General features: G+C 37.2%; 1 protein-coding gene across 3 annotated transcripts in view; it reads right to left on the bottom strand.

Moving 5' to 3' along the window:
• The window catches only part of ZNF292 (zinc finger protein 292), a 58009-nt gene that overhangs the window by 9799 nt on the left and 26792 nt on the right, over nucleotides 1-21418 (bottom strand). The window contains exons 2-7 of one of the 3 annotated variants that reach the window (XM_075498320.1): nucleotides 17696-17850; nucleotides 17087-17165; nucleotides 15578-15713; nucleotides 6187-6389; nucleotides 3193-3329; nucleotides 1787-1928 (exon numbers count right to left, since the gene is read on the bottom strand). In XM_075498320.1, the coding sequence (XP_075354435.1) occupies nucleotides 1787-1928; nucleotides 3193-3329; nucleotides 6187-6389; nucleotides 15578-15713; nucleotides 17087-17165; nucleotides 17696-17850 (852 nt within the window). Of the gene's footprint in view, nucleotides 1-1786; nucleotides 1929-3192; nucleotides 3330-6186; nucleotides 6390-9924; nucleotides 10009-15577; nucleotides 15714-17086; nucleotides 17166-17695; nucleotides 17851-21418 lie in introns of those variants that run through there. The other 2 variants (XM_075498322.1, XM_075498323.1) reach the window with 2 other exon arrangements.

Below are 21418 nucleotides of genomic sequence, written 5' to 3'. Positions count from 1 at the left end.
TGTGTCAGTTATTTGAGATGAGCTTCTATGGAGCATTAAGTTAACACTGGCTAAAATTCAAATGGTAAAAAGTACTACAGTAAGAGAAGCACATGATCTTCAAAAAGATCTATAATTTAGAAATCACTTAAGGTATAAAGGTTCATTTTTATTTTTAAAGATTATGCCACTTCAAAGTCAACTGACCTCCACTGAACACATGGCTTCATTCCAACTGAAAGTAATAAGTATAGTTAAATGTTCCATCATTTAAGTGTTCCAAAGGTCACGTGGTCTTTTCTCATTTATACCCTCAGGCAACGTAAATTACATTTATGTCCACTTTGCAGTCCCTTTATGCTGCCAAGGATGCACAGAGAGGCTGTGGTATACAGGAGAATAAAGTCGGCGAATTTATGAATGCATAAGTCTACTACCCACATGGTCTCCAATTTCTGCCATCAATGGAATGATCCACAGCTCACTAGAGAAAAATCAGTATGGCATGGAGCAGACAGAGCTCTTTCCTGGAGAAAAGGAGGCTGAGGGGAGACCTTATCGCTCTCTTCAACTACCTGAAAGGAGGTTGTAGAGAGGTGGGGGTCGGTCTCTTCTCCCAGGTAACAAGCCATAGGACAAGAGGAAATGGCCTCAAGTTGCACCAGGGGAGGTTTAGACTGGATATTAGGAAATTTTTCTTCACCGAGAGGGTTATCAAGCATTGGAACAGGCTGCCCAGGGAAGTGGTTGAGTCGCCATCCCTGGAGGTATTTAAAGGATGTTTGGATGAGGTACTTAGAGACATGGTGTAGTGGTGGTTTTGGCAGTGTTAGGTTTATGGTTGGACTCGATGATCTTAAAGGTCTTTTCCAACCAATATGATTCCGTGATTCTGTGATTCTGTAATATCACAAGCCTCTGTGAAAGTTACTTTCCTTCCCCTCTCTAATTCCAATTTAGTTCAGATCTTTGGAAAAAATAATCTTTAAGATTAGAAGCCATACCAGATGGCAAGATGTTCATGATTAGCCATACCAGAACACTGCAAAAGGACAAAAGGAATTTTTATTCTTAGAATTAATAGACCGAATTACAGAAATCTCCCAACTAAAAGCTTTCAGAAGAGCTTAATTTAGCTATAAACATTAAATAGTGCAACTACTAATGAGAGGAAACTAGGAAAATTAGATTACAAAGTTAGCTGAGATAGATCCAATGTTGTATTAAAAACTCTGTTCATCTAAGTCCACAAAAGGCAAGTATTTCATTTATCACAAAACAAACTGCATTCTTAAGTGGCAATTCAAAAGGGGTTTTTTTGTGGTTTTTTTTTTTTTTTTTAACTTTCTGTAATTTTCTTATATATTAATATACACCTTTAATTTTCTCTCCTCATAAGCTTCTCCTCTTCATTTTCTGTAATATTTGAAATACAGAAAATAATGAAGAGGAATGTTAGGACCTGCTAAGAGAAAATACCTCATTTAGAGGACATGGACAATAGTAGAGGCTATAACCTCACCTTTAGTTTTTCCTTCATCTCAGTTGTGGCATCCAGCTCATCTGTTTATGCCCCAATGTTTGTTTTTTTTTTTTCCAAAAGGAACAAAAAAGTTTTAATGATTCAAAATGAATCAACTTATAGTTTACCTGCAGAAGGAAGTTGCTACGGCCTTTCCTAAAACCAATTAGGATTGCCCCAAAGCTGATGCTACACAGAGACAGGATGTCTAAGCAGCTTTCATAAATTTTCCTGATTACAGTTCCATTAAAAGTGCCAAAAATATTCTTTCAGGAGTATCCTTACCTCTGAATTAATTACTTTAATCAGGAAGAAAATGTGATAAACAGTCTTAGTTAACACAGAAAGTTGACGACATCTCTCTAGATACACTTGAATAGAAGGCTCTACCCTTTGCTGCAGTTTACTCCAGAAAAGAGTCAATTCCCTAGAACAAGAGAACAATATTTCAGGGCCAGCAACGAAACCACTAATCTGATCACAAGAAATGCAAGGTTGAGAACAGTTTCTATTTTGTCTTTGGGAAAGGAAAAAATCTGAATTTATTCACACCTTATCTTACAGAGAAAAAGCTTTTATTCATATACCCACACTGTTAGTATCTAATTTTCAAAATGATTACAATGACTCGATTCCAGAAGGACAGATCAGAATAAAACCAGTATTACCACAATTTATGCTACATAATTTACAGACTCATGATGTAGCCTTGAAAAAAGTCTTGCAAAGTAGTTTACTCTTCACTCCACAGACTGAAATTTTACACTTCTGACTTCATAGTAATTACTAACAGCTATAGGAGGATGCCTTTCCTCTGTGGTAGATACATTTTTCTTGAGCTGCTCTGCTTTAAGAGCTGAATCTAACTGATTTAGTGAGAAATTAGCCCCCAAAGCCAAACAGTATTAATGTATCTACATTAACTCACTACTTCATTCCTCCTTAGGTGCAAATAGCCAAGAGTATTTAGTACCTTGTGGAATGGTGTAACCCCCAAAACTTTAGCAGAATCTGTTAAAGCAAAATCCTGGATTAGCAGATGTTCTCCTGCTGCTACACATAAAAAGGAGGTGCACAAACAAAGCAAATTCTTCAGGAACTGTACAGATTTGAAAGTCCAACCAAACTGTTAGCAGTTGGAAATTCAGACCAAAACCAGCTCAAATATCTGCTAACAAAGACCAGTTATTTGTTCCCACATTAATGAAAGCAAGCCCTAAACAGTAAGTATCTTCATCTAGCTTATTATTTTGGTTACAGTAGTAAAGAGCTCCTTCTTTTCTAGAAATCTGTTAGAGAAAAAAATACTGCATTATGAAATAAGGGCAGATGGGAACAGTACTTATGCATTAAATGTTGACATAATGCTGACTAGCTGCCTGCAGATATTAAATTCCTTATTTCTACAGTGTAAGATTACTGTCAAGAGAAATCATTAACCAACTACTGGTATTTGTAAATGCCTCATCATACATGCAGCCTTCAAATTCCCATAATGGAAGCTAATCTTGTCTTTACTTTTTTTTTTTGCCATTTTCTTTTTTAGCTTTCCAAGAGCTTTCCCTATCTCCTTCCTGTTCAGCTCATAGATTTTATCAGCTAGAGAAAGTTAACTTATGGCTTATGTATCAGCTCTATCTTCCCAAAACTAATTTTTGTTCCACTAGACAGAAAACAATATTCAAACTCACCAGGCACAGTACATCTCTCCTTGCTGCAGCTGGCGAGATAAAAATGCTGCACATAAAATTAGAGCACTTTTTTCATCTCCATCAGATTCTAGGTTACAGATCATTTCTAGAGCATCTTTGCAATCTACTTCTGCAATCTAGAAGCGAGGAAAAAAAACAAGACCAAGACTAAGAAAGTGGTTTCATTTTCAGATATACAGTCATCTAATCCTTTGCAAAAAGACAGTAATTTAGAACTTAGTGAATATTTAACTCTATCAGATAGAGATAAGCTTGAATGCAAATCAGAGCGTTTCTAGATAGTCAAAACTGATTATGCCACCAGAACTGTTTTATTAAAGTGAATATAAACTTGTTTCTCAGGCATAAGACTTATTTGTATCTACTGTCCCAGTCACCTAAAATTTTAACATACAACATGAATTATTCTTATACATTACATACATTTAATCCTAATAAGCAGATTTATAACTTTAAATTGCAGCCTAACAAAAAGATTATGACCTGAAATTCTAACCCAGTTTACTAGTCACTGATGTTACTACTGCTTTAATACAATAGCTGAGTGATTCATGAATCTGAAGTTTAACATGAATGTTCCAGTATTTTTTTAAAAAAAATCAAAGATAAAAAGAAAAGGGAAGCTGTACAGCAAGAAGCAGGTCAACTGAATGCTCTTCTAGAGGAACATTACAGTCTCTGCAGCGTAACTTATTTGTTCAAGAAACGATGGAAGCACTTAGTTTTTTAGCAAAACAAAGGAAAAACCACAGTCACCCAGTAGTACTAGACAGTTGTATCAGTACTGAATCAGCATTCTTGTTGTAACAGCTACTGTCTAATTTGATTCTCAGCAGACTGGTTTGATTACATCAATTAGTGCATCTGGTAGGACATGCTGGTATTTATTCTTTGACACTGGCAGTTGAAGAATAACGTAACCATTGCAACAGTGCTGTTGGAAGCCTCTCTTGAGAAATCACAAGACCACCCAAAGCAAGAAACAGAAGCGCTCACGCAAACACCCAGCCAGTTTGGTGCTTTGGATAAGGTGGCAGCACAGCTTGGCTGGGCACCATGGTATCCAGCTATTGGTCCAGCAATCAAACTACAATTTTGAAGAGTACAGTAACTCATTTTTTCCTCTAAATTGACACTTTGTAAATATACTAATAACCCTTGATTGAACATAATTTGAGGTTTAATAACCTCAAAGTCATCTTCTAAAGAAAACTGCATTTTTCAAGACCTCAGAGAAGATGGATTAACATAACTGTAATACCAATTTAGACTGAAGGTCTGCTTTGCTCAGCGCCCCATCTCAGACGGGGACCATCAGTTAAAAGCTTAGGGAAGAATATGGGAAACTGAACTTACAATAAAGAGATTTTTTTCCCCGAAATGTTTTTCTAGCCTCTCAGAGTTCTTAAGGGACCCAGCTTCCAGCAAAGGTCTGTACAGGTCCAGCCATCAAGTCTGTCAGTCTAGCATTTCACATACCACAGACCTGAGTTCTTCACATTATTGAAGCAAACTATTAGACCAATCCAAGCTGAAAATGAGCTCAAATGCTACTTTCCTGCCTATTCTGCATGGATATCAAAAATTCCATACCACTAAAGAGTGAGCTATACTTCTTTACATTTTACTTTTTTTCCATTTTCTTATTGTTCTCACACTGCGAAACAACTATCCTTCTCAGTTAAGAAGCCCACCTTGACATGTTAATAGCATACCTGCCTCCTCTTGGTAATACATGAACTTTCCAGAATGGTTTGTAATACTGCAAATGATGCTGCAGCTGAAGCTGCAAAGCTAAGCAACCCAAGCAACCCAAGGTTTGGAAATACCTGAATTAGGTTCTCTGTGATAACCCAGTTTGAACTTATCTGTACGTTATGGCATCCTAAGAAGCAAGGCTACCACCCCATTCCTTTTGCCTACGGGATTCACGGTTCATTCACTAACTAAGCCCATTCTGCTTTGGGAGCGCGGTGGGGCCGAGTAATGAAGAAAGCACGTTTGCAGAGTCAAGAATTCCAAGTTCCATTGAGAGTCTTTGTCAAACAAACACGAGATTGCACAGCCCTGTCACAGCTCCTCCTGAGCCTGTTCTGGCAGGGCCCTACAGCAGCCAGAGCTGGGAGGGTAAAGACCAATCCGATCCTACTGAGCATCGGAAGAACATGTCCAGTGAGAAGCTGTCATCTTAGAATTTAGTCTATATCTAGGGTAGGAAACTTTTCCAACTCTAATCACTGCATAGTTTTCATCCCTTTAAGATCAATTTCAACATGCTTAATACTTATTATTAACATAAAAAGATGACAGAGACAAAAAGACAGCAGAGAGATGCAGACAGTCAAGAAAACTGACAACTGCAGTTAGTTTTCCTTTAAGAAGGAAAAAAGCTCAGATAAAACTTTGGGGTGGGGTGAGAAATGAAGATGCCACCTGAAAGAATACGGAAGAGCAAAGCTGTCTTCTCTTCTTTGACTTTTGCATTTAAATAAAAAGGATTTTATATTTCAAACCAGATCAAATATCTGATGTCACCTTCAATTTTACCCAGGCATTTGGGTCAAAAAAGGTTACATTTATTCTCTGAACTGAAGGTAGCATCTAAAGGCCCCCATTCTATGTACTAGGTACTACACAAAAAGCTATAGTTAAAATAGTAAGAGTGGGAAAACCATTATCTTCACCATACTAACAAGATCTGAGGCAGAGTTTTAAAATACTTCGAGCAAAATCAAAGTTGTAGCAGAGCCAGAAAAAGCCTACTAGCGACGTAATATTACACTTCTGCAAGTGTTTTAATCGAGTCATTACTAGTCAGTTTAAAAGTGACTTAAATGAAAAAACAAAATACAAAAAATATTTTAGATCATATTTTAAAAGAAAAACCTCTTCTACAGAAAAACAGCCTATGATTAGTGACTTCTATTATCATTAAAGAAATAAGTCAAAAAAAGTTCTTAATTTTTTACTTACTTCTTCCATTAGCTTTTCATTTGGTGATCCTGAACAAAGACAGACCAGGTAGGTTTGCTTGAAATTGCCTTTTGCATTGATTTCTGGATGGTCAGAGCACAGTTTTGCCAGGGCAGTAGCTTGCGTTAATTGCTTTGTTTTCATTAGGTGCTTAATACGCATATCCAGCAGGATGGGGCCTTCAAACACTAAAAATTCATTCACTTCAAAGAAAAACAAGCCAAAATATTACATACACATTTCACAGGAGGTTACAGAGTTAACAGATGGCATTTACTCATTCATGGTTAACCCCTAAAATTTATACAAAAAGGTACAAAAGGTACGAAGCATAGATGAGAAAAAGCGTCTTTGAGAACTATACTTATTATAACAACTCCCTGCTACAGGAGACCTGTTATCTACCTGCAGGGTTTAATTCATTCTAATTTCTTGGCAAAATAGCTTCACATGAAACAGATTTAGAAAGCATATAAATATTAAAAACATTTAGATACCATTTAATTATAGTTCCACAGTAAGACAAATAACACAAAACCACTTCTCTCACTCCTTCTTTATGTGTTTGTGCTACGCCTTTGATAATAGTTGCCTTTTAAAGACCTTGCTACAGAAGCATAGATGTGATAAGTGTAGAAGCATCTGAAGTTCTTTGTATTGGTGTTGAATATTTTGTATTACACATTCATACAATGCAGTCAAACTCCTTTAAAAGTTTTTCAGCCAAGTAAGTTTCCTACAAAAAAGAGGCTTGTCTTGTATACACTTGACTGTGTATAGTTTGACACAGGAATGGCTGTATTTTATTCAACTATATTCTGCAGATATGCTGCTACCAGAGTTAAAACTCTACTGTCTACACTAACAATCGAACTCTAGGTCCTTCAGTGTAAGGAGTAAGAATACTACAAAAAAGGGGAGCACAGGGTAATGTTCCTACTCTTACATATACATCTCAGGTCTCATCCAGATCTTCAAGATGAAAATTACTTCAGCTTTGAAGCATAAGGTTTAGTACTACCTCCAAAATATTTAAAGTTAGTTATTAAAACTAGACAGACACAATCAATTTTGTTTAATCCTTTTGACATCAACCCCTCCCTGAGACAACTGTTTCCACAAGCTAGTTACTGCATGAAAAATCTTTTTGGTTTTCAATTACCCACATCTTAATTTCATGAAACATTCCCTCATCTTTTAAAAACAACAGAATTTTCTGTTTTTTGTTTCTGTTCTTTCCTGAAAAACAGCAGATTCATGATATTCTTTCAATGTTAGGTTAAAATCTTGATCTTTTCTAAATGAGATTTTTTTCCAGCCTTTGAGTATTTTCATCACTGCTTTCTGAAACCTTCTGGGCATTTGCAGCGCTCACTTTCTGACACATCTTGGTAGAAACATTCATTATATTCCTCTTCATTTACTCGCCTCGAATTTCACTTGAATCATGTTTCCTATTCACCTAATTTATATTTTCCTGACTTTCAAAGTCCTGTTCAGTCTTGATGAAATAATTATCATCAGCATCTGCAAAATTAATTACCTCTCTAGTATTTGGAGTGTTAGTATACCAAACATGAGGCTTACTGAAAGAAAAAAGATAATCTCATTTTATTCTTTGCTTCCTCCCATCCTAGTTAGTTTTTTATTCATGACTGTCTTTCATTTTATCTCATGATTTCTCCTTCTTCTAGCTACTTATACAGGATATTACTAAAAGCCCATCTTGCAATCGAAATTAGGTCAACGGTTTTCTTTTTTATCATTCTAGTGCACAGAATTTTAGGGCAGAAAATACTGCCTTTTGCAGAAATCAGGCCTGTTAGACCCCATCATTATATTTCATGCATTTTCAGATTTATGGTTGAATTATTATTTCAACCAACTTGTTAGTTATTTGTTCAGGATCCTTGTGCACTGTTACAAATGATCAGTGATGGCTCACTGATGTGTAAGAATATTCAGTCAAATATGAGTTCTTTCTTCCTCTCTCCATGTCGATGAAGATATGACCAGATTTTTATTCATGTGGGAACAAAGGAAAACTAGAGCACACTAGCAGACAATTGGTAGATGGTAACCATTTCTGTGTTTATTAGAAGACATTTGCCTTTTAAGCAGCAGAATAAATGTTCCTTTAATGTCACTACCAATGCCTTTTAAAAATGTTCATACTCTTGTCAACCCACAAATGACCTGGTGATTAATTACATTCAACAGTTTTAGCCTTGCTCTTCCTCCTACCAGGTACCAGTAATCCTTTCACCCACAGTGCTTACTCCCAGCTAGTCTGACTGGAATAACATTGGAACATTTTACCTTATTTCTGTAACAAAATACAGGAACACCTTAGACTTTAAGCTACATTAGTAACCCAAGACATTTCACTGTGATTTATTACTATAATTACTGCATTTAATATTTTAGAGACTGTGTTCTATCTGCTAGTCCTCAGTAATCCCCTTCCTTCAGTGTTTACTGCTTCAGCCAGCCTACCTTGCATAACCATCAGAACATTTTCTGTTATCTTCTCAACAAGATATAGGAAGACCTCAGGGTTAAAGCTAAATATTAGCTCTTAATCCTTTATTCTAATCCAAGTGATTATAATCATTACAGTTAACATTTGAAAGCTCATTCAAAACACAAGTTTTAATTATATTTATTTCGTAACTGAACTATGTATGACATTTTGAGATGAAAAACGGTGCTGAGGTTGCAGAAGCAGGTCTATGGTGGGGAAGAGTCTTAAGAATTTTTTTTTAAAACATTTTATAAACATATTTTATAGTGTGATGTCTATTTCAAAAGTTATTGTAGACAAATTGTTAGTTTACCATAACAAATATAACTTCATAAAAATGCTTTGAGGCACAAGTGCTTTTTCAGCACGAGTTAGTTAACCTCTATGAGCACAAAACCTGAAGTATTTAATGAAAATGATAGAGTTTATCAATAGCATGATTCTTGGAAGAATTATTAAATGTCGTTTTTGTGCAATGCTCCACCATTCATTAAAATTCACACACTTAACTTTGTGCAACGCACGAGCAGAATTCATATAAAATCACAGAACTAACATGAGAGAAAAAAAGACAAGCAGCTGACATCTGACAGATGGTACTATGATCTACCAACTCTTGCAAATCAACTTGGAGATTCGGGAATCTAACTTTTCACACAGAGTTTCCCCATTATTCCCTTGAATCCCATTGGAATCTCAGGTCATACTACCAAGTGATTCCATGTCAAGTCCGCAAGAACTACTATGAACTTTTATTCCAGGTAATGCTTATACCATACATGAATTAAAAAAGAGAAAAGATAATCCATAGATTAGTAGCACACAAGAGCATGAATAAGCCGCGAGCACAGTTCTGTAGTAGTAAGTTCTCTATGGTGGACAGTCCACATGTATGTCACGTTTTGGCTAACTGGAGGACTTGTAGAGCACAAAGCAAAGAATTTTTGCCTTACTGAAAACACTCATAATCCTACTAACTCTACTCTTCGCCAATTCTTGGGTAGGTATAGATTAATCTACCACAGACCTTTTTGTCTTCTCAACCTTGCTCTGGCCAAGGAGGATGAAGGCAGGAGGTGAATGTACATGTGGACTATCCATCTCAAAGAACTTCAGTTACTAGTCAGTAACCTCTGTAGTCATCTTCAAGTGTTAGTCCACATGTGCGTTCACACTGTGGGTGACTGAACTGTACTCGATACTTTCATATTTACCTGGAGCTGGGTCTCAGAATCCTTCATGCAAACAACATCTCAGCACAATTCTGCTGAATGTAGCACCAATCCTGGATGCTTCTACGATGGCATATTGTCTGGTGAAAGGGTAAAAGAAGTTCCAGGTGGCTGCTTTGAATATACCCAGGATGCAAACACTTTTTTTTTTTTTTTTTTTTTTTTTTTTTAGTGAGGCTGCTGGTGTCATTCGACTTCTGGCAGCAGATGCTCTGATTACTGAAAATAGTTCCATGCTGGCTGTTTAAATTCTAACCTGCCTGTTATCCACCCTGATAACCTCTGAATAGTCATGTTTGTATCCTTGAACGTCTTTTCGGTGGGACATACTTCAGAAGTCCATCTACGACATTTAAACTTATGAAAAATTCAAGAACTTAATTCTTGACATCCAAGTTTAAGTATTTAAGGAGAATCAGATGAAAAAAAGCAGCAGCAGCAGCCTGGCTTTTTGTAGGGTTATCTCAGATCCTTTTCCCCTAGACAGTTCCTCTACTCACCCTCAGTACCAGCTGAGGAGATACCAATGACAGCTTTGAAGGATTTCACCATCACTACAAGAAAACTACAACCTCAAGGATGGAAAAACAGATTCATGCTCAAAAGCACAAGCCACAGAAACTGAAGGTGGAAATGCAGTAGTAGAGTGTTTTACCCTTGCACAAGCTATCACATAACCCAAACCATTTAGGCATACTTCAACTTTCAGTCTTTGGTATGCTAAGCAATAAGGCCGACCAGATTAGCCACACAACTTCAAGAAACATAAATTATGGTTGCCATGAATTCAGATCAGCTTCAATTCAAGATTAAATCAGTTCTGAACTCAAATTAAGCTATCTGGTAGTTCAGAAGGAGGCCGATAAGACAAAAGACCCACTATCACGTGAAGAATTAAGACTATCTTACTAAGGTTTCCTTCCCTAACCAATCAATAAAGCAGAGAAACATGGAAAATTCCTCTCTCCAAATAACAAGTGCTTCCTGTTCATCATATGCAATCTCAAGAAAAAAGTAGCCATGTAGCTGAAACCTGAAGTAGTAGGAGGTCCAGTCAACATGCAAATGCAATGCAATATCTGATAGCAATATGAAAACAGTTGCTGAGTGCTAAAGCAGGTGAACCATTTACTTTCAGACTAGTCAGTGATCACAGCTAATACTGCCATCTTGAATTTAACGATGTGGATAAGATATTTTATTTTCACATCTAGGATATCTTTCCAAATTTCTTTCTGCTTTGGTACTGAGACTAGTTGTTCCCACTATTTGAGGTCAATGGAAACTGGTTGAGCGGTGCTCCACAGCAAAGAATGTTACCAACGTGCTCGTAAGGGATCTCTGAAATATCATTTGAGAAGACTGGTACTCTGCTATCCTCATGACCTGATGGGATCATGTAACTTCAGGTGATGTCTTAAGTCTAAAATGTCCATGATGCTACATAGACAAAACTCAAAATTTGAAAGACATTCTTCAAAGACACAGAAGGCAGGTTTAGGTGGAAAAAAAGAAAATTCACATGAACAAGCAAGCAATTTACAGCTCCTGAACACTCTTTTAAGAGATAATACTACTGAGGAACCAGAATTTGAATCAAGAAGTTGCAGGCCTAGTCACATCATTGTTGTGGGTCCTGTTGGGTAAAGACATAGGCAAGGGACAGAAGCAAGAAATAATAAGATATGTGGATCTGGGGGAAGGATCTCTCTTTTCGGCACTGAACTGCTCTAAAGGAGTGGAAGATTACCTGGACATTCTTCAAATGAATGTAGATTGATTCATGACACAATACCAAACAGATTCAGGAAACTCAAAAGGAGTTTCTCTCGGGAAATCTCTCAGATGGCACCCGTTAGTAGTACTATCAACTCCAGATGTCCATTTAGTGGGCCCACAAATGACATCCAAAGACCCTGCTGACAATTCAGTTTCTGCAAATAAATTCTCTTTGGAGTCACCAGTCAAGAATAAGAAAAAAAAAAATATATTCCCTAGCTCATTACGAATCCAAATTCCCATTTCCAGGCTAGTCTTCTATACAAAACAGATTAGCATTGTGGGAACAAGCACAGACCCAAGGGACAATGCTGATGTTCCACTTGCAAGGGAGAGAGATAAATTTTCTTCAGAAACAACTCAAGTGGGGTATCAGCATTACAATAGTTCCCAAAAGGAGATTCTCTTTTATTTGGTGACATCTATTGCACAGAATCTGGTAACTTAAGCCAGATTTACCAACATTCGTGGTCAGAGATGGGCTAAAAAAACAGGGCAATGCCAATGTTTGTCACCCAAGCAAGTGACAAATCAAGTGACCGGAAACTCTTTCCACTGTGAAAATATTTTATATGTACACACACACAAATCTGTATCTACTGTATGTATGTAGTTGCTGCAGTACAGTTCAAGACAGATTTTACTATTTTATATCATAGTACTGTATGAACATCTTGTAGTAATGCAGTAATACCCGTCAGCACCAAAGAAATCAGTGACAGGCATGCCATTCTTGCCAGTGCTTCAAACAACTGGCTATCCATCCTCTATGTTTTTTGAGCTCAGTGCATGAATCCTTACAGAAATACATTCATCAGAAAACTGAGCTGTGCCCAAGGCAGTCAGGAGTAGGGAAATTACTTAATGACATGGCACTCTGAGAACAGTCTCCCTAACATCTTAGGAAATGAGTACTTCCTGCTCATATTTAGGTGGAACCCATGCAACAGTCCATTCCCAAAACTAGGAGAGCAAGAGAGTAGTTCAGTTCAGACAAGCCTGTATTTGCTTGGCTGTAGTCAGAACAAACCAGCTGTGCTGTGTGGTCAGAGAAAATTAACTTCTCTCACACTCTGTCCTGAGTTTGTACAATTTTAAAATAGAGGAATTCAAAAGGATCTGTCTCCGAGATGAAACAGACACCTAGTTGTGCTTCCTACAGGAGACGCAAAGAGGCAAACTGACCTTCTGGAGTCAACAACAGAGGCCTTCAAGAAGAGATAATCACAGACCTAAAATTCAGCAGATATCTGGTTATGTGAAAGACTCTGAATAGGTTATAATTATTCTGAATAGGTCATAATTGAGACTACCAAGACTGAAATAAAATAAAACAAACATGAAGAAATAACTGAAACAAATACAGGCAACAAAAGCTTAAGAGGATGATATTAGGAAAAACACCTCCATTCTCAACTAGGTTTTTTATCTCCAACAGATAAATGTTTACACTAACCATTACTCAAAGACCAAATTGACCAAATCTGTCAAATGATAACATCCCAGTGTAACAAGCTGACTACTTAAATACTTGGGAACTTCTGAAATAGCAAATGGTAAAGGCAACATTAAGAACAAAACCAAAATCCTGTAAGCAAAGTTTACAAATATTCCAGAGAGTGTTATATTGGAGTTAAGGTTGAAGACTGCTGAGAGACAGCTGTCCACTGAAAGAGGGTAAGTGGTAGCTAGTGGGAGTGTTGGATTACAGACAAGAAAGCCAGATCTCTGGGCAATGGAGTTTTGGTATTACTAAAATATCCTTCAAATTACTAAAATATCCTTCAAATTAGCAAGAAGATGACACAAAACAATCCAGTATTACAGACGATGACAATAGCTAGAGAACAGCGTGTCAACTGAGTAACAAAAATATGGATATGTAGTATGACAATCTTGCCACTGATACAAGTAATAACTGTAACAGGAGTCAGTCAGTCAAGTGCAAGGCAGAAGCATCCTTAAATAAACATTCAGGAGTAAAAGGAATCCTGAAATGTCCGTAAAAAACTTTGCAGGAAAACACTGATAAAATAAATAGTCATCAAAATCAGATTCATGAGGAAGTTCTTAAAAAACCCCCAAATAGGCAAGTAAAGTAAAAGGCAAGTCAAATAGTAATTAAACCTCCCTCTTGGAAGTACCTTACTGCTAAGAGGACTAGAAGGTGGTTGATATGAAGCTAGTAAAAGAGTACTCTGGGGGACTCTGAGAACCACATACCAATCCAAAATCTGTATTAGAAGCATAATAAATTATTAAAAGAAGCAGCAAAATGCTAATCTTGTGGAAGAGTAAGCACGACTTTTATAAAAAATAACAAATCACATTATACATTTACTGGACTTATCTGAGGGAGTTGTGATAATATGAATAAAGGAGATCCAATTAATTTTCTAAAGGCATTAAAAGAAGTCCCTCAAAACCCCTAAAGATACCAAACTACCTTGGTAGCAAAAAGAAGATCTTTATACAGACAAATTATCCATTAAAAGAAGAAAAGAAAAAAGAAAACAAACTCTCAGTGGGTTCCCTGAGGATCTGTACCAGGACCTCTGCTGTCCAGCATTTTTATAAATATTTGGGAAAGGGGGGTAGAGAACAAAGTGATGAAACGTGCTGATAAAAGCAGGGTAGTAAAAACATGCCAACAGTAAAAGACTGAAGAGGACTGCACTCCATAACGTAGCATGACAGACAAAACTAAAATGTTGATAAAAACCCCAAAGTGATTTTCATTGGGAAAAAATGCAATCCTAACTGTGCATACAGAAAAATAGGCTGTGTGTTAGGGGAAAATCCTAATGCTGAAAGAGGTACTACTCCTCATGAAAGAAATTGGGACTAAACCAGACAGTTTTAAGAAAACATTGGTTCAACGCTCAGTCAAGAAGCAAGTCTAATGTTAGGAAATACTATGAAAGGAATGCAGAAAAAAGCAGAAAATCAGTGCACCTACATGTTGACTGCTGAATAAACCTTTTGTCCCCCATATGAGGAATGGGACAGTAAAGCCAGAAGATGGTAGGGAATAGACACTACAGAAGAGAGAAGATGGGATATGACAGCAGTCTATTGAATCATATCTTATGATGCATTCATTAAAAGACACGAGAATAGCTTACTTTTTAATAAATAGAGAGTATCACATGAGAGAAGCAGGCATCAGACTAAAAGGAGGCAGACAGTAAGAGGAACTACTTTACTTGACATGAGAACTGTGTAACTCTGCCACAGACGCTTAGGTGTGACACTTCATACAGATTCTAAAACCAATTAGGCAAAGAATCAAAAAACCAGCTAAGACTTATTAACACAAGGATACCACTTCTGAATTGCAAATCATGAACAATGGAAATAATACATCAGGAAAATATCATTGTAAACCTCTGCTGATCATATACTCTTCCCTGTGCAACTACTTTTAGCCATTCTCAGAACTCCGGTCTAAATGAATGTTTCGTAATGGCCCTCTTTGCTTTTCATAACTGAGTAAATGCCATTCTCATTAAAAAAAAAAAAGTATTTTTTATGTCTAGTAATTTTTGCATACCAGTACTGAACTTACCCCATTGTAAAATAGCCTGTATGTAATCTCCCTTCACACAGCTTATAAAGAAAATGGCAAGAGATCTCCAGGTATGATTACGTTTTATGCAAAATACCAACATAAATTCTTTGTATATTCCTAGGAACATACTGTCTTAATTCAGAAAATGCTACAGTATATTTATTTATATAGCTTATAAATTATCACATAAACTATATTCAACAAGACTTCCATATATCATAATAATATTTCAATGTATTATAAAAATGAGGCATATTTTATCCCAATCACAGTTTTAAATTTTACCTTTATCTGGATCCAACTGTTCCTGGGAAAGAATAGCACACAACACTGGGTTCTTCCACACCCCCTTCTCTTGTGTAAGTGTAGTTAAAATGTGCAGTTCCCGGCTGCCATTTTCCATCAAGTTTTTATGAGCCACCTGAAGAATATATTTTACAAAACAAAGTATTGTTTAAAAAAGATATTAAGAATATGTGTCTTTTATACTCCTTTATACCTTATGTCAAAAAACCCCCCTTACCAGATAAAGAGTTAAATGTATAACAAAACAATCTTAATATTCAGACTATATAGGTTTTACTTATGCCTCTGTCACCTAAGATTTAGGCTGAGAAACCAAAACAACTGAGTGCCTCAAACTTGCCTTGAGAGTTATTAACATGGCTACTTGTTAAATTTCTGAATCTAAATTTGGAAATAGGCCTCCCTTTTAAAAATGGATGAGCAACTTCTCTGGTCCACATATTGGTCTGGCACCAGCTGCCTAAACTCTTTTCAGACTTTTCAGCAGCTCAATTTTTATGCACTGGAGACACTGAAAAAATATTTTTGTAAGGTGAAAGATTTAAGCTGTGAGACCTCACTGCATGGTTCTATGCAAATATGATGAAGGGAGGCTGGATTCTTAAAATCAATTAAAATAGTTTCTACTGCATTTAGATACTAGCATAAATTCTGAAAGCAGATGTATGTTTGGGAGTAAACTAAATACCTGCAAAAATCTATGGCTTAAGTAGCAATGCACAACTAACGCTGGTCCTTAAAAAAAAGAAAGGGCTCATCTCTCTCTCTCTTCTCACTTTTCTTTTACTTTTCCACCTGCTCTGAAGGCTGTGGAACCTCCTGGCACCAAACACACCTCTTCAGAATTGATTTACATCAGGCAGTTGCTAGTCAAAATCCACTCTAAAAATCAGCCTTGCATCTTCCTATGTTATCTGGCCAAGAATCCTGAGGTAACTGTACCTGGTCTTTTTCACTATTATTCCTGCCTTCGCCCTAAACCCCACTTTTTTTTTTTAGCTGTAGGCAGGACCTCCCACTACATATTTCTGATAAATATTGAGGAGCTGAACTTGTTTCAACACCTTCCTTTAAAGCAGAGCCCTAACCCTTAACCAGCTAGTGCCCCATGGAAGATCTAACAATCCTGCAGTATTGGTAGCTCTTTCATTCATAGTAAGTCTCAAATGTACAACAATAAATAGTAAAGAATGACTTATATATTATTTAATTTCTAACAATGTTAATAGACAAGTATCTTTTAAAACATGAGCTTTCTTTCAAGTAGCTGAAAATATTTTTTTCTGCACAGCTGCTACATGAACTATGACAGACAAATTATATGACTGACAGCAATTACTGCAGAGTACATAGGATTTCCAGCTGAAGGCCTTGGTCTTTATCAGCTACCAAGAAACAAGTCTTCAGACATGCTACATACTTAATATCCCTAGGTTTCCAAATCATTCTTAAAAGCTACTAAGTCTTCATTTCATGAATCAAACTCACCTGTACAAAAGCCTGAAATTCTTCCCATTTATTTTCAGGTAAATCAAGAGGCAGACACAGTAGAAGTTCAATACAGCTTCTGGAAGTCAAATGGGAATATTATTCAAGGCAATTTTTGGCTTTTAAAATGTATAATCAACAATTCTTTATTTTTATATCCAAATAGTTATTTGTTTGAAATGCCAAAGTCACAAAACACTTTGCTTTCTTTGAACATATAAAGAAAAGAAGGTCATGGACACTCTTGAGGAAACTGTAAAAGCAAACTCTCTGAAAGACACTGATTTTGAAAAAAATTGGATTTATCATTCAAGTCCAACCCTGTAACAGCCTGTGTAAATTGATGCACTTCCAGATTGTATGCAGATCAACAGTAGCAAAGTGTTTCAAGCCAGGGATGTTGGCTTGTCCTAGATCAGGAGTCCTCAAGACTGCCCGATTTCCAACAACCAAAGACATTCTCACATAAGAGCATTCACCATGAGGAAGGAAGGTGCTTCCCAACCTATGTAGAATTTCTATAGATCGTGAACTGGATTGGAAAAGCATTTAGGCAGTGAAAAGTTAATACCATACAGATTGGTTTTAGTAACTGAAAAACATACTCACAGTGCTAAACGTTCAAGCACAAAGGCTACATTTTCACACTCAGAGGTAAGATAAGGTCGTGCTTTAACATAACTTCGGATAGCCACTGTATACACCTCTAACAGGGGCAGAGGGTCTTCTGATGTTTTCCACTTTTCTGCATATTCCAGCAATGTCTGTTTAGGAAAAGGAAAAAAACAACCCCAAAATTCAGGAACAAATGTAAGTTTTTAGTTTTATACTCCTAACTAGTAGACTATCCTTCTTAATGATTACATCTATCTTCTTAATATGAATTAAATGTTCTCAAAGCATGCCTTCTTTCCTTAAAATTTATTGTTTCATTAACAACTGGAACTTAAACTCCACACACAATCATTCTCTGATGATATAAAAATGTTATGAGTGACACTTCCCCCTTATGGTATCACCACACAATTCATTTTACCTTCATATTTTCCAAATATAGAAACCTGAAGACCATATCTGGGAACATACATACTTAACTTTTTTTTCAGAAATTCATAATTAAGGGACTGAAAACTCATTTTTTAGACATTCACCTCGACAGTTCAGCTTCTAAAGCAAGTAAATTTGAAAGTATTAGCCTTTATTTTAACTTCTCTACTTTTAGGAACAGTTTTACATTTCTTCTCTCTTGCCACCTTGCTGATACAGGTATCTTTAGGATATCACTTTTTACATAGTCCTGAAAGGAGTATGAACTATGGATTTTAAAGACACCATTTATACACCAAAAACTCATTAGTGAAAAAGTTGTTTTCCTACTTGCCACATGAACACCTACAAACAGTGATTCCAAAATAAAACTGATGAGAGTGACAGAATCACCACCACCACCCACAGTACAAAAGGCTTCTGTTCATTGCAGTTAGGGCCAGGGGACTCAGACTCAGCTGCACATTAAGGCAGAGTAGCTAGTAAGGTTCTCCTGCCAGCATCCAAACCATGTCCCCTTGGATCTCTGCTTTCAAGCCTGAGGCAGCTTAACAGATTGCAAAACAAACTGCTGCAGGTTCCAGACTGTCATATTAAGATGATCAATTTTACTGCTTCGTTCTTGGGGTTGTAACAGGCAGAAAGCTCAGAGTAACAGGCAGCAATTTAGGTTGTATGACACCCTGCTCAAAGCAGGGCCATTAGGCTAAGTTGTTCGGAGTAACGTCTGATGGAACTGTGAGTAACCCGAAGGACAAAGACTCCATAGCCTCTGTGGGCAACCTGTTTCTGTGTTTGACTACCATTTATTGTGATTCCCACCCCCCCTCCCCCAGTACCTAGATGCAGTCCCACGGGCACTTAATAAAGGGATCATTTCTTCCTCAGCTTGCCGGCCACACTCTTGCTAACACAGCTGAAGGTGTAGCTGGCACTCTGCTGCAAAGGCACGCTGCTGGCTCCGCAGAGCTGCTCCCCAGCCACCAGCCCCCAGTCTCTAGGGCATGGGGCTACTCCCTCCCACATGCATGGCTTTGTGCTCGCCTTAGCTGAACTACAGGTCAGCCCATTCCCCCAGGCTGTTGAGGTCCCTCTCAATAGCCTCCCTGACCTCCTGTGCATTGACTGCTCCCAGCAATTCGGCATCATCTGCAAACGTGCTGAGGATGCACTCTGTCCCCTCATCCAGTTCGCTAATAAAGAGAGTATTTGCTCCAGTGTCAAGCCTTGATAGGATGCCATATGTAGCCAGCTGCCATCTGCACTTCATACTACCAGGCACAAGTCTTTGAGACCCACAGTTCAGCCACCTTATTATATTGCCTGGATAAGTGGACTATTTCATGGATTTGTTCTAAGGATACTATGAGAGACAAAGTCCAAGGCTTCGCTGATGTCAGGCAGAAAAACATCTGCTGCTATCCCCTCATCTGCAGAACCAGCTATTTCATCACAGAAGAAAATCAGCTTTGTCAGTGTGAAAGCATTTTACATAGCTCATACTGTCAAGGCCATTTAGCAAAAGTCACAGTTCCCCTTTTTATTAACATCAGCTGTTAACTTTGACAATATTGGTTCAGAGCCCTCTGGACAATAAAGCTCTTCTGCTACAGAATCCCCCACATACCTGAACAAAAAACAGAACAGAGTGGTTCTCAACTCATTTTACCATACAAATGCTAAAATTTTGTTTAATTTTTAATATGCAAAAGTAAAAATCTTAACAGACTTGCCATGTCTCGGATATTATGCAGCTCAAATGATAAAATTGGACTTTGAGCAAGTTGTCTCTGGCTTTATGTATTAGAAAGTAAGAAAACCTAACATTAATTCTTCAGGAAAGGCAGGTCAGTCACAATAAAAGACAAGACAAAACAAAACTAGGTTTATTCCTGTCTTCAACTCTACTACGTTTAGTGTAAGTTAAATTCAGCATTGCCCTATCTACGTTAGATATCTGTACCGAGTTAGCTAGCGGTACCATTAAGAACATACTTAAAATTCTTATATTTGGCAGTGTCCAAAATAAACCCTCTGAATAAAAATTGACAGTTATATTAAACTGAATCAGAAAACTGTTTAATGTGGTTATTCGCAGTCACAATACCGCTGCCAGGTTATAGCGCAGACAAAAGACAGACCAAAGGTAACCCAGTCAAGGACACAACAGGTAAGAAATACGGAGTTTTTGGCAAACTGTTGCATTAAAACCTATTTTGGTTTTAAAGGAGGTCTTAATACACAGTCACCTTTAAAGAAGTTACATACTCTACCTTTTTGCTGCAACAGAAGATGCTTCTGCAGCATCTAGTGCTCCCTACTGGAACCTTGAACCCGACTGGAATATTGTCTGTTTTACTGTAACACCCAATCTGATGCTTTCCTAACAGCAGCAAAAAAGCACCACAGGTCATGTCAGAGAAATCAAGGACGAGTAAAATACAGCAAAAGCATGAAAGAAGCAACAAAGGAGGACTGGATAAACAAGCTAACAGTGATAGCAAACATCTATTTTGGTACCATTTGGCAATTTTGATCAATGCACTAGAATAATCAGAGCAGAACAGAGGAGTCTGCTTCAAAGAATCTTGAAAGAAACTCCAGTAAAAAGTCTCCCTCTGCCCAAATACTCGCATAACCAAATGTACTATGATTTCAGCTACTTATTTGTCATAGATGACATTGTTTAAGGATGGTAGAGGTAAAACGGTAAAGCTGAAGGAAAAACAGCCTATGAAAGTATACTTTACATCCTTCACCCTTTGGGTCTTGAAGCAATATGTTGGACAGAACAGGCAGTGACTTCTTCCCCTCATCCAGCTGATAGAAGTATTCACATTAAAAGAAGAAACAGGACAAGCTTCAGGTTTACATGAATGCCATAGACTTTCAGAAGAAACCCCTTTCTATTTAACTTGATGTTGTTTCTTGTTAAGAATAAGGCAGAGCAATCAATGCAGCACCTTGCACAATACAGTACTATAGAAAATGTAAAATAAGCATACTTGTATAATCCTTTTTCCTTAAGGAATAAACTTTTCCTTCTTTTAAGTGCTTGGGTATGACTTTTATTTTTGCACTGGATAAAACACCACACAATCGCTTTTCGTTAAATGCATATTACAGCATAACCAATTTTACACTCGCTTAAAAGAAACAATTCTCCCTGCAAAGGGGAAACGTGAAAACAAGTTGCTGGTGACATGAATAAAAGAGGGACAAGCATGGTAATAAAACATTCAGCATAGTTTACAGTTCATATGGATTCTTAAATATGCTGGGAAA

This window comes from Mycteria americana, chromosome 3 (genome assembly GCF_035582795.1).
Source record: "Mycteria americana isolate JAX WOST 10 ecotype Jacksonville Zoo and Gardens chromosome 3, USCA_MyAme_1.0, whole genome shotgun sequence".
Lineage (NCBI taxonomy): Eukaryota > Metazoa > Chordata > Aves > Ciconiiformes > Ciconiidae > Mycteria > Mycteria americana.
Note: the sequence above shows the minus strand (reverse complement) of the source record. Positions and strands in the feature narration are given on the sequence as shown.